The following is a 12807-nucleotide window of genomic DNA, read 5'->3' on the forward strand; positions in this document are numbered from 1 at the left end:
TGCAGGGTGAGGGCAAACACGCACAGATGAACGGGCGGTGGGGGAGACCTCCAGCTCCCCACGCTGCTGTCACAGGTTTCAGCCTGCCGTGCTCAAGCAGAAACCACTGCTCCGAGCCGAGGGGCTCCCCCGCCCCATGTAGCCCTGAGCAGGGCTTCCCAAGCCCGGAGACCCTGGTCGCATGCAGCTGAAACCGCACCCCGTAAGCAGCAGCCCCTGCAGGTGTCTGCAAGGAAGGGACTGCTCAGCACCCCCAAGAAACCCCCGAGATCACCCCCCACCGCAATGCCTGAGGCTAAGACAGGAAAGACACCTCCTGTTTCTGCATCCCGAGCTTCATCATGACCTCGTGACTAAGCAAAGCACATGCCAACTTGCCACCAGAAAGGCATTTGTTGGTTTAACTGTGACCCTGTTACTGTTATCAGGTCTAATCTTTGGTTTCACTTTTTCACCTCCTGGCAGTGACCTACCCAGTCTTTTTCTCTCCCACCCCATGTCAAAATTAAAGTAACTCCTTTTAACAATGTTAAATCTATTACTCCTTGGCCTTGCTAAATGTCAGCTTGTCCCTCTGCTGCTAACGGAGGGCAGGAGGAAGAATTGATTTTTTTTCTCCTCCACCCTTTTAGTTCTAAGCACCCTCCGTGTATCTGCCCTCACGCGCTTCCTTTTCTTCTCCCATCCCAATGCCCCCACGGCTGCCAGCTTCTCCAGCGGGCTCTTTTCTGCCGCCATCCTTTGGAGGGGAGATCCCAGGGGAAGAGGTGCTGCCGGTGCAGACAGCAGCCCGCTCTCCACCTTCCCAGCATGGGCTAGCGCTTCAGAGGGCAGGAGCGCAGGGCTGCCTCGCTCTGCTCCCCGAGCTTCCCCGCTCCTGCTCCCACCGGCTGACACCGGCCACTCTGGAGACCACCGGAGCAGGGGAGCAATGCAGGCTCCAGGTACAGAGGCCGGCGGGTGCCGCTGCGCAGCTCCGAGTGCTACCGGGACACGCAAGCCCACGCAGCGGCGAGCTGGCTATCAGCTGCCTTGGCTGCAGGTTTGCTTCTGAGCATCAGCCAGCCCGCGGCAGCGGCCGACAAGCTTACACCAGCAAACTCACCAGCCACTTCACCCGCGGCAGGGGAAAAAAAACAAACCCGTGCAGATGCTTTGCAAAGAGAGGAAAGCAAAACCAGGAGACAAGGCCAGCGACCCTGCAGAGGGGCTATGCAACAGCACCCAGCTGAAGCGAGCCCCGGGGAAAGGCCGGGGGTGCAGAGCAGAGCGCCCGTGCCCTGTGGCATTCAACCCACGTGTGCTGAGCCTTGCCAAAACCCACCGCCGCCCCACCACGGGCACGAACCCGCCACACTGCCTCTCGCCCCTAACACCTCCAACCACGGCGCTCCCGAGGTCACCCAAGCAGGGAACCGGGAAGGTCCGGGATGCCACGCGGCCGGGGCGAAGGCAGCGACACGGTTTAGCAGAAGCGAGGAAGCAGCAGCCCCCAGCCGGGGCTCTTCGCGCCGCGCTCGCACAAGCGCAGCCAAGTCCTGACCGCACCGATGCGCTGCCCCACACAGCCCATGGCGTGGGGAGCCTGCGCCGAAGCCCGGACACCTCCACACCTCCTCGGGAGCCCCCAGCACCATGGCCAGCCTCGGTACCAGCTCCCACACAGCAGCTATATCCCAGCAATGGTGACCACCCCTCGAGGCCCTGGTTTCCCACCCTGTCTGCAGCCCCAGCCCCACTGAACACCAGGTTGCTTTGGCCACTTGGCTAAGCCACCCCTTCAGTGTTGTCATCTTAGTCTTCAAAGCGCACAGCATGCACAGGTGCGATGGCTAGGATGGGAAGGAGCAAGTCCTCAGCTGACCTTCACCCCAAGCACCAGCCAAATGAGGGCTGATGAAAGTCTGTCAGCGAGCTGCCCTCTAGGTCAGGGTTAGTGACACAGGCAGCAGGCAGGCAGCCCAGCCTCCGGCCGCCTCGGTTAGTGCAGACACAGAAGGGTGACATGGGGCGAGACGTGGGTGGGAGGGAGGAGAGCTCTTGAGCAGAAACGTTGCAGCAGCTGCTGGGACTGCACAGCCTGTGCAAGCCAATAAAAATACCACATACTTATACACCGCCGGCCGGTGCTTTATCCTCCTGGATCCCCATCGGCCGGGCTGGCTGCCCTGGAGACAAGGGAAGACACCTTTGTGGGGCAGGTGGAGTCTAGGGACACAAAGAGAGTGGTCAGCAAGCCCTCCCCATAAACACACCTGGCCGCCCAGCACATGGCACCATCCTCCCCCTCCATGGCTTTGCTGCCCCAGTGCCATCCCCCTCCAGCCCATGCTCTCGGTGTTTGCAGACCCTGGGGCCCCAACGGCACCCATGCCACTGCTGCCATCAGCTGTGGAGGCGAATGCCGGCAACGTGCCCACAGAGCTGGGGTCAGCAAGGCCGGTTCAGAGCCAGCCAGCGAACATCAAGCACCGCACTCAGGCTTCTGGGATACTAACCCAGCCCAGTCCAGAGTCACCTCAAGCCCGACCCAGCTGGCTGCAAGAGCCTAAGGGTGCCCGGGCCCTGCGCTTCCATGGGGCACACAACTTGGGAATGGGGCAAGCTTGGCACAGAGAGGGAGCCCTGTTTCCCTCCCTCCTCTCTTGCGCCAGCTGGGCTCCTGGCAGCCTACACCTTGACCGCTGGCTCTAGGCATGGATTTGACTTTCAAATAAATCGTGAGGGCACTTGCCAAGCCTTGCATGGAGGAGCACTGTTTGGGCAGGGCAGGGCGGCTCACTGCTCCCAACCCTCCGGCCCCCGTGCACGGGCACTGAGCCCTGGGAGCCCCGACCCACCGCCAGCCAGGGAGCAAAGCTCCCCGTGATCCAGCGCAGAAGGGGAGCACCTTTCTTGGGGCCCCTCCAACATCTGCCCCCACTGCGTCTGTTTCCTCCAGCGTCCAAACAACAAAAAAACTTGTGGGCAGGGGTCCGCATCTCCTGGCCCCAGGCCAGAGGACGTACTGGGGAGCGGGATGCCTCCAACCATGCACCCCAGCAGCTCGCACAGGACAGGAACCCTGCCACCTCTTAATCCCACCATCTGCCAGCCTCCAATGGGTGCAAAATCCCCGCAGAAAACATCTCCCCCTCTCCCCCCCTACAGCTACTCCTGCCACCACATTTCAGCAACAGCAGCTGCCGGGCGCCTGCTGCCAGTGCCCCACGCCACACTCCCTTGGGTGGTGACCTCAGGCTTGGGCTGTAAGAGGCTTAGCCCTGGATCCAAAAGGCTCCCGGCTGGGGCTGGGGCAGCAAGACAGGATGAGATACAGATAATCTGATTGAGAGGCAACTTTCACACGGAGGGGCCGGCACGTGGCTGGCTGCACAGCCCCCCCACTCCCCCTCTGCGCTGGGAGCTTGGGAGGAGGCTCCGAGCTGTCTTAGGTACTTCTGCCCCACGACTCTCCATCCTCATCCCCGCTGCCCAGCCCTGCCCCAGAGAGGAGGTGGGACCCCCAGCTTGGGGGGAGGGGGCAGGCCCCCCGCTCTGTGGCCCCAGATCCACACCTGGGCTGCCAACGGTAAGTGAGGGATGGGCTGTTCCGGCACCCACGTTTCCTGTGGGAGCCGAACTGTGCCAAAATGAGGGGAAACCCCTCGGCGACAAGCCTCTTCGTTAGCTGCCCTGGCTTCCTGGGACAGCCAGCCAGCAGCGACACGTGACTTTCTGCAAAGCCACAGCGTGTTTGGGTGCTGAGGCTGCTCCCACCCCATGGAGAGCCAGCCAGGCTGCAGCGGGCGAGCAGGGGAAGGGAGAGGGGGTCAGCCATGGAAAGGGCAAACATTCAGCTCCTCCCGGATGGTGCTGAGTGGGATTTTCACAGCCCTCTGGCTGGGAGCCCCAGTGGGGCTGGCAGGCTAAAGCAGCACAGCTAAAGCCTGCCACGAGCCGGCATCCTGCGGTAATGCCAGGGAGCGGAGCAGCACGCGAGGCGCACCCAGGGCATCTCCCACCGACGCAGGGGCACACAGAGGACAGGGAAGCAGCCAAAAGGTGGGACTACCTCCAGCCAGCCTTGTCTTCCCCCCCAAGGGGGGCTCACCTACCGCCCCCCAGCTGCATCTTGGGCAGCATCCCCCAGAGACCGGTCCCCAGCTCCCACCGGTTCCCGCTGGCTGGGCAGGGCTTCTCTGAGCCGAAGGATGCTTAGCTCATTTCCCCGGGCCCTGAATCACGGGGAAATCACAGCCACCAGATGGGCAAAGCTCGGGCAGGCTGTTCCCAGGCGCGGGAGCAATGGCCACAGGTACAAACCGGAATTGGCAGCCTCACCCAGACAGCACAACCTGCCCGGCAGGCAGGGCTGAGGCAGGAGGCACATTAACTTCTGCTGTCTGGGGCAGTGGAGCTTGGGAGAGGTGCTCTGCTGGGGAGAGGTCCTCTGCATTAGTCCCTGCTGCGAGGAGGATGAGTTTCCCCTGGAGGCAGAGCTCACAGTTACAGTTAACAGCCCCGGGCATCAACCCCTGAACCGCAGGCAGGAGGAGAACAGGGATGGGTCTAACACACGTCTGGCACGGGCTGCAGGACTCCACACTGGCCAGGCCAGCACAGCCTCGCTGCTTGCCTGGGCAGAGCTTCACCCGCCACCTGATGTCTTGATGGTGGGGAAGAAAGCCCCCCAGCTCCCAGCGCAGCTAGCTGCTGCTGGGCCTGCAAGTTGCAACAGAAACACAGGGTATATGACTTCTGTAATACTGGAGAGCTGGCCTGGGGAAAGCTCCCGGACTTGGGATTGCAAAGACAGAGCCACTTATTCTCCCTCAAAGCCTGGTGCCAGCTCAGGAACAAGCAGGACAGGTTTCCCCTATTTCCACACCTTGTCAGTGTCACCAAGTCAGTCCTGCACCCGAGTCTCTACCTCCCAGTCTCCAGCAGAAGCCATTTGTCTCCTGCCTGTCCCCTCTTCCAAAAAGGATGGTTTACGGATGGGCCCAAGGGTCAAGGAGCCTCAGCCTGCAGCCCTGGCCCTGCTCCTGAGCTCAGCATCTCAAATTCAGCATCTGTTCACAGGAGCCAGCAAGCAAGCGAGCACGTGGCTGAGAGCTAACAGGAGCTTCAGCTCATGGAGTCACCTGGGAAGAAGAAACCAGAGCTCCACCGAGAAAACAGCTGGAAGGTATATTTAGAGGCTCTGCCAAGTCTCCGGGGAGATTGTCTGCTCCCCAGGCATGGCATCACTACCAGCAAAGGAAATCCTACACTGCATCCCCCACCACCTGCCAGAGCTCAGGTTGCCTTTCATGAGAGCATCCCCCCACTGCCCAGGGCTTGCCTTGTGCTACGAGCACCAGCTCTTAGTCCCCAGGAGGACTCATGCCATCAAACAGCCCCCAAGCTCTCCCCCCTTGCACCAGCCACAGCTCTGCCTCCCCCCTCCCAGCACCATCTCCTTGCAAAGACCCACACTTGCTCCCAGTGCCCCCCTACCCCTCCACTGCCCTTCCCTCCTCTCATCTTTTCTGTTCGAGGGAGGGATGAAGTCTGTCATCCTCCCTCCTCTCAGCCCCCTGAGGAGCTTACAGGGTTTCCTGGAAGGGATGCTCCCACTCCTAAGCGGATTAGAGGTCCTGCCACCTTGCCCAGCACGGGCACACGGTGCCACGGCAGCCCCTGCTCCGGGCTCGGGAGGGCAGCAGGTGCCTGGGGCTGGAGCAGGGACCATGCCAGGGAGGACCCCAGCCCCTGGCAGCCCCTGGGCCCCCTGCGCTTGGATCCTTCCCTGCCCTACCCACGAGCCAGCGGCCACCCCAGCCTTGCTCTGCCAGGAGGCCGTGCCAGCTGCCAGCAGGCATAGCTGCTCCCTGTGCCCAGTGCCTTCTCTTCTCCCCCTGGCAAGATTAAAAGTTCCCGAGCTGCCCCACAGGTCAGGCTCCGAGCAAACACAGCAGCGGGAACAGCTCTCCTGGCACATCCCACCCACCCTGCAAACAAGCCCAGGTTTTGCCACAGGGGACAGCTGGGGACACCCATGGGTGTCACTGGCCCCAGCCTGGCTAATGCCACCCACCACCTGTGAGCCAGATGGCGGGGCACAGGGGCTGGAGGGTTTCAGAGCTCGAGGCATGCCAAATCTGTGAGCACAGAGGAGGATTGCTCAACAGCTAGCTGGCAGCAAGGTGTGTTGTGAAAAAGCTTGTCCTGAGGTAAGCACTGCCAGCACGCAGATCACAAACTTGAGGCTCTTCACCACTGCCCGGCCTCCCCGCAGGGCGCCTGGGGCTCACCCCACCGCGCAGCCCCTCTACCGCACCAGGGCAAAGCGACTCCGAGTGGACTTGCTCAGTGGCCAAGGGCCCGCAGGTTCGAGGGGACGTGGTGGTACCCCCCGCAGAGCGGGAATGGGGAAGGCTGGGCTGCCACCCCAGCGGCACATCTCCCCCAGCTTTCACACAGGCGTGAGCACCAAGCTGCAAGAAAGACGGTGACAAGCAACGTCCCAGAAAGACGTAGGCGGGTGCTCGGCTCAGTTTCTTGAGTGCCGTTTACCCACATGCCGTGCCACCCACAGACCTTCCCTGGGGCAATGGCAGGTGCCCCCAGGCTCACATGCAAGCTCTGGCACCGCGCCTGCCGAGGGACCACCGCTGAAAACTCGGTCCCACGCTCTCTGCAGGGCAACTGTCCACCAGCTGCCCTGACGGTGGCCGCGCTCCTTGCTCCTGCTGTCCTGCTGTCGCACCAGACCCAGCCATCGCACATACCTCCTCTGAAGGGGGATGAGTTAAAGACCCTAAAGCACACAGGGAAGACCCATCTTGGCATCCCACCCCACACGGGGGAGAGCAAGAAAGCGTCTCTGTCCCCAGCACATGCGCTCCCCCACCCAAGTCACCCCTGGAAAGGGTAAAATAGGCTGTTCACTCCCACCACAAGAAATGGGGTGCCTAGGAAGGAAATTTAATCCTAACTACCTATTATCTGATCAGCCCCAATCTCTTTATCAGCCCAATTAAAAGAATTACCCATCCATGACCCGAATGCACGTATTGTGCACTTGTCTCCATCAGCTCAGGAGCCAATTACTCCGCCCTCCTGTAAGGCAATTACGGGGCACAGAAATAAGCCCGCTTGCAAAGCACAGGGGACTCACGTACCGCCAGAGCTCGGGGACTGGCCCCTCTTTTGCTTCAAACCCCTTGGGGCTCACCTGTCCTGAGGACGAGACAGGCTCTCTTGCCATTCTGTGGACCTGACCCTCGCCTGGCCATGGCTCCCAGTGCCGCTGCAGGCAGAGCCCAACAGCGTGTGCCCACCTCAGGAGACCCCTCTCCTTGAAGCCAGGGGTCTCCCGAGACTCATTGCTGCTAGCGAGCAAGCTCCTGCCTGTTGCCTAAGCTTCCCCTAGACCTGCTTCCCAGCCACCCATGCTCTGGCTAAAGTCAGAATCCAAGGGGGTGCAGATTTCCTCACCGACGGCTGTTGGAAATCATTTGGGGGGTAGGGGCTGGATGTACTCGCTGGAAGAAAGCACAGTGAAGCCTTCCCCCCACTTCCCATCCGAGGCGAAACACTGCCCCCTGCTCCAACACTTTGGTGGGCACAAATTCGGTGGCATGCAGCCAATTATCCGGCATGGCTTCCCACTGAGCCCACCTCCCATGGGAGCCCCTTCCTCCGAGGGAATCTCCCTCCACTCCCCTGCAGCTCCAGATGCCGCATTCCTCACCCCAAATCAGAGGGAACCGGGTCCCTTCCATCAGCAGAAGAGCAAGAGAAGCATCCAAACCACCCGAGGGGCATTCCCAGCTGTCCGGTGGGCACGCTGGCCCCTCCACCGCCTGCCCACCCTGCTTTACCACTCCGTCCATGCTGCAGGAGGTTTTCTGTACGTGGAGAACATCCCTGAGTGTAGGCTCTGATGCACATTGTGGTAAGGGCAGCCCTGGGAGCCAGAGGGAGATGCTCTGCAGTATTGGGGATGAGCCAGAGACCACCAGGCAGCCACTGCCAGCAGCTCTGGGACCAGAGCAGAGAAGAGCATCACCCCATGCTGGAGTGACCCTGCAAGCCTCCCCTTCCCAGCTCCAGCCTGGCTACTGAAACTGGGGTCTTTCCCCTCCACCCAGCACTCCGGAGCATCGCAGCCCCCCCCATACACCAAAACTGATGATAAGCTGCAGCAAGTTCAGCACAGGGCTACTGAGACGAGACAGTCGGGGGCAGGAGATACCAGGTACAAGGAGATGCTGAGATAATGGGGGTGAAGGGGGAATATTATTACCGCCTTCACCTACCTGATGGGAAGGCACAGACCGAGCCAGACGCTACCCAGAGGTACACGGTGACAGACAGCCAGACAACGTGCACAAGCTGCAAGAAGGGAAACTCCGAATACTGGGGAGGGGGGGGGGATTCCCGAGGAGCCAAAGCACAGAGCAGGTGTCCAGGAAGGCTGTACCTTCTCCACTCTGCTGACACTCAAAACTCAACATCAGCAGCCTGACGAAATCCAGCCCTGCTTCGAGGTGGCAGGGAGGACCAGGTGACCTGCAGAGCTCCCTCCAGACCTCAGCTAGTCGGTGTTCTTACACACCTCCAGATGGCAGGGGCACCCCTTCGCTTACGTGGCCTGAGAACCCCGCAAATCCCACCAGGCCAACAGCAAGGCTGCGGGACGTACGAGGAGCTGGCTGACTCTGGGGAGGAAGCAAGCAAGGCTGGGGGGCCAGCCACGGGAGAAAATGGGGGGGCAGCGGCACTGGGAAGCTGGTGGGCCAAGTTGGGGGGCCAGCCGTGGGTGAAAGTAGGGGGCCAGCTGCCACGGGGGGAGCTGAGGGGACAGATGCGGGTCAGCAGCAGCACGCTGGGGGGGCAGATGCAGTGGGATGCTGGGGGCCCACTGTCAGCAGGAGAAGCTGGGGGGGCGGCAGCAGCGGGGATGCTGGAGGTGGGGGGGCAGTGTCAGCGGGGGAAGCTGGGGGGCGGCAGCGGCGGGGATGCTGGAGGTGGGGGGGCAGTGTCAGCGGGGGAAGCTGGGGGGCGGCAGCGGCGGGGATGCTGGAGGTGGGGGGGCAGTGTCAGCGGGGGAAGCTGGGGGGGCGGCAGCGGCGGGGATGCTGGAGGGGGTAGCAGCGGGGATGCTGGGCGCGGGGAGGGCCGGCAGAGAGGATACTGGGGGGGGGGGGGGGGGAGCCGGCAGGCCGGGCCGGGCACAGCCCACCCACCCCCGGTTCTGCGGGCCGGCCGCTCTGCCGCCGGGGCACGGGGGCGGCGTGCGGGGCCGGCGACAGGCGGCTGCGGGCAGGTGGCACGAACCCGGGGGGTCCGGGGCTGCTGCGGGGGGACGCTCCCCCGCTCCGCACCGCTCGCAAGGCAGAACCCACCCCCCCCAGCCCCGGCGCCCCCCGCCCCCCGGCGCTCACCTCCGCCCGAACAGCCTGAGGCCGGTGAAGCGCTTGTTGCTGTGCCGGCGGCCCGGCGGCGGCCCCCCCCGCTCGGTGCCCTCCGGCGGCCCGCAGGAGGAGGAGGAAGAGGAGGAGGAGGCGGCGGCGGGCGAGCGGCCGGGCAGCTGGGGCCACGCCGCCTCCATGGCCGGCTGCGGGTCTCGGCGGCGCGGCGGGAGGGGCCGGGGGCGGCGCGCTCGGGCCCCCGCCCCACCGGGGCCGCGGGGCGGGCAGGAAGCGCGGCCGCGCGCCGCCGGTACCGGAGCCCGCGCCGAGCAGCGCCCCCTGCCGGCTCCGCCACCCCCCGCCCCGCCGCGGCCGGCGGCTCCCGCTGCTGCCGCCTTGGGAAGCGTCAGCCCCCGCCCTCGGGAAGCGGCAGCGGCAGAGCCTGCCTCCCCCGCCCCCGCTCCTCCTCCTCCTCCTCCCATTGTTCACCACCGGATGGGGCCACCGGCCCCGCCGCCGCGCTCCCCGGGGGCCGGCAGCCGCCACCGGGGCTGGTTCACCTCGCCCGCCCCGCTTCCCCCGGCTGCACCCTGGCCGCGCTGGCGCTGCCGTCAGCGCTCCCCCCACCTGGCAGGAGCCCCCCGGCCCCTGGGAAAGGTGCTGGCCGCCATGGCCCCTGGCCCCCGCGGGGCTGCCCGGGGCCGTCCCAGCTGCCAGCCCAAGGCCGCTGTAACCCCCCAGGGCAGGTCCCGGTCCCGGTCCCGGTCCCAGCCCGGGGGTCCGGTGGGGATGGGGATGCACCTTCCAGCCCCCACCGGCTGCAGGAGGCACCCGACAGCCCAGGCGCAGACCCCCGCGCTCGGCGTCGAGTGGGCCCACGCGGCCCTCAGCCATCCCGGCGGGGCAGGCTGTGCCACGCCAGCCCAGCACCGGCACCGGGCACCACCAGCGAGGTGCCGGGGAAGCTCGGGAAGCCCCAAAGCACGGGCTGTCAGCGCCAGCCACGGCACCCGCCCCCCCGAGCAAGGGGAGGGCGGCAGAGGCCGGCCCGGCGGGTACCTCATATCTCCGTCCCCTGGAGGGCTCTGGGGAACGTCCCAGGAGCGATGCCGCCACATCTGCCGCAGCACTGATGCGCTCAGCCGGCCCGGGGTTCACTCTCGCTCTTCCTCCCCCGGCAGCCGCTTTCCGGAGTCATCCTGAGGGCAGGTCCCTGGCAGCGCTCGGCCGCCCGGCCGGAGCCCCGGCTTTGTTTGCACCCTCCACCTGGTTCCTCTCTGCACTTCCTGGAAGTGTGAGGGCGGCTGTCATCGCGGCACCCTTCCCCCGGTGCAGGGCCACCTACTCCACTGGGCCCTCTCCGGAGAAGCCTCGTGCACGCCCTCAGCAAGCCAGAGCACGCCCTGGCACACCGGGCTGTGCACCCAAGAGCCACAAGTCCCTTGCCGGATGGCTTTTCCGAAGCCCCCACGCTCGAGACAGCCCCCTCTCCCAAAGCTGCCCTGGCACCGCCATGCAAACCAGACCATGGCAGTGGGGTTGCTCTGCCACCCACCCTGGGCCATGCGCGTCCTCACCGCACACGGCACTCAGCCCCCCAGCTGTATGTGTCCCCCCCTGTGCCATGAGCTCCAGACACCCTCCAGCCACGAACATCTGCTCACCTTGCCCTGGGCTTCATTGAAAACCCACCTGGGTACACCAGGCACAGGCGCTGCGGGATGCACAAGCGTCTGGGAGGCTCCAGGTCAACCTCAAAGGGCAGGGAGACAGCCTGACATCCACCATCCACCCCCTGCTCTGGGTCTGCAGGGCACAGCATGTCCCCAGCCGGTCCCCAGCCCCCAAACCCCCGCTTTTCACAACCAGGCGCTGCTTGGTTTTGTGAGTCCAGGAAAGCTTCAGATGGGCAAGGGGGGGGGTCTGTGGGCAGCTTCTGTGGGGCCAGAGAAACGCACGCAAGCAAAGCCAGTCCCCGCAGCCCGCAGGGATGGCATTTCTGAAAGGGCACATCGTCTCGCTTTAGACTCCGTCATCAAAAGGGGAAAAAAAAACCGTCGGCAGACCTTGATCTCCCCAGGCCAGCTCTGAAACCCGGCACAGCCCACTGCGCTAATTAATTACGTGCAGAGGGAGGAAAAGGCAGGTCCTGGATGCCCAACTCCAGCTCAGAGATGGGGAGGAGAGAGGGTTTGTTATCACGGAAAGGGTTCGTCATCCCCACCGCTTTGCATGTCACGATGGGCTGGTTGCCTTTGCTCCCTGCCTACAGACATTTCCCTTTCGGGTTTCGTGCTCTGCCCCGTGCCATTGTCCTCTTACGCCGCCGCAGGGAGCACCAGCCCTTGGTGCGGCTGGAGAAGTCACATGCCCTGCCCCGGGACCTTCACCGTCCCATCTGTGCTATGTCCGTGTGTCCTTCCACACTCCTGTCCCTCAGGGGATCCCGCAGAAAGCCCCATTCTGGTCATTCTCGGTGAGGAGACCAGCCGGGACAGACCCTGCTGGCACTGGCTTCTCCGCTGGCAGCATGGGAGAGGGATGGGCTTCACCCTGCTGGGTCAGACCCTGCTGGCACTGGCTTCTCCGCTGGCAGCATGGGAGGGGGATAGGCTTCACCCTGCTGGGTGGCTTTGGCATCCAGCACCATCCCCCTGCGCTGGTGTGTGCAGTCCCCTGGTAAGGAAAGGGTTAAGCTGGCTGCTTCTCCCGAGCCTGGCAGGGTACCTGCCAGTGGGATTCATTGCCAGCGGGGAACAGGTAAGGGAGAGGACAGCCAAAGGAGGGGACGGCCACTGCTGGCAGCTGTGGCTGTGGGGACAACTGGAGGAGGCTCGCTCGCTGTCTTTTGCTGCCTCAGGGAGCTGGCCTGGCTCACCTGACATGGAAAAACATCAGCAGGAGGGAGGCCCGGAGCATCCTTCTGGCAACCGTCTTGGATCTGCTTAAACCAGGCAGCAGGTCTGGTTTAAGACAGGGGCTGGGGGCTGCCTTACGCTGCCCTGCACTGGCACCACTGCAGGCATGCCCCCGCGCAGCCAGCCTCTACCCACAGCCCCCCAGTTTCTCCAGAACCGCCTCTGGGGATGTTTCCACCTCTAGTTACACCACTGCCTTGCACCTGGGAGCATCTAGGACAGCCACGGAGTGGTACACACCAGCTCTGGGTGATGCTGCCTCCAAACCCATCCCACCCCTGGCAACCACCTGACGGCACCCGGGACCCCTCACAGGCGCTGTGCCCAGCAAGCACAGCCTGGCTGGCTCCGGCTCCAGAGAGGGGCAGGGGAGAGTGGGACACTACCCCCCCACCAAGGTCTGTGAGGATCCACCTGCTCATTAGGACTTTCCAGCACCGTGAGCTTCCCTCCGGCCGTGCCAGCAGGTGCCAGCCATCTCCTTCCCCCAGCTGCAGAGAGATGTG

The 12807-nt window shown here is 64.0% G+C and overlaps 1 protein-coding gene across 1 annotated transcript in view; it reads right to left on the minus strand.

Annotated features, from left to right (window-relative positions):
- DGKZ (diacylglycerol kinase zeta) overlaps window positions 1-9634 on the minus strand; it is a 46778-nt gene extending 37144 nt beyond the window's left edge. Inside the window, exon 1 of the mRNA XM_037395168.1 lies at window positions 9417-9634. Within this exon, the coding sequence (XP_037251065.1) occupies window positions 9417-9583 (167 nt within the window). The 5' untranslated portion in view covers window positions 9584-9634. The remainder of the gene's footprint in view (window positions 1-9416) is intronic.
- Between the last annotated feature and the right edge of the window lie 3173 nt (window positions 9635-12807).

This window comes from Falco rusticolus, chromosome 7, assembly GCF_015220075.1.
Source record: "Falco rusticolus isolate bFalRus1 chromosome 7, bFalRus1.pri, whole genome shotgun sequence".
Taxonomy (NCBI): Eukaryota; Metazoa; Chordata; class Aves; order Falconiformes; family Falconidae; genus Falco; species Falco rusticolus.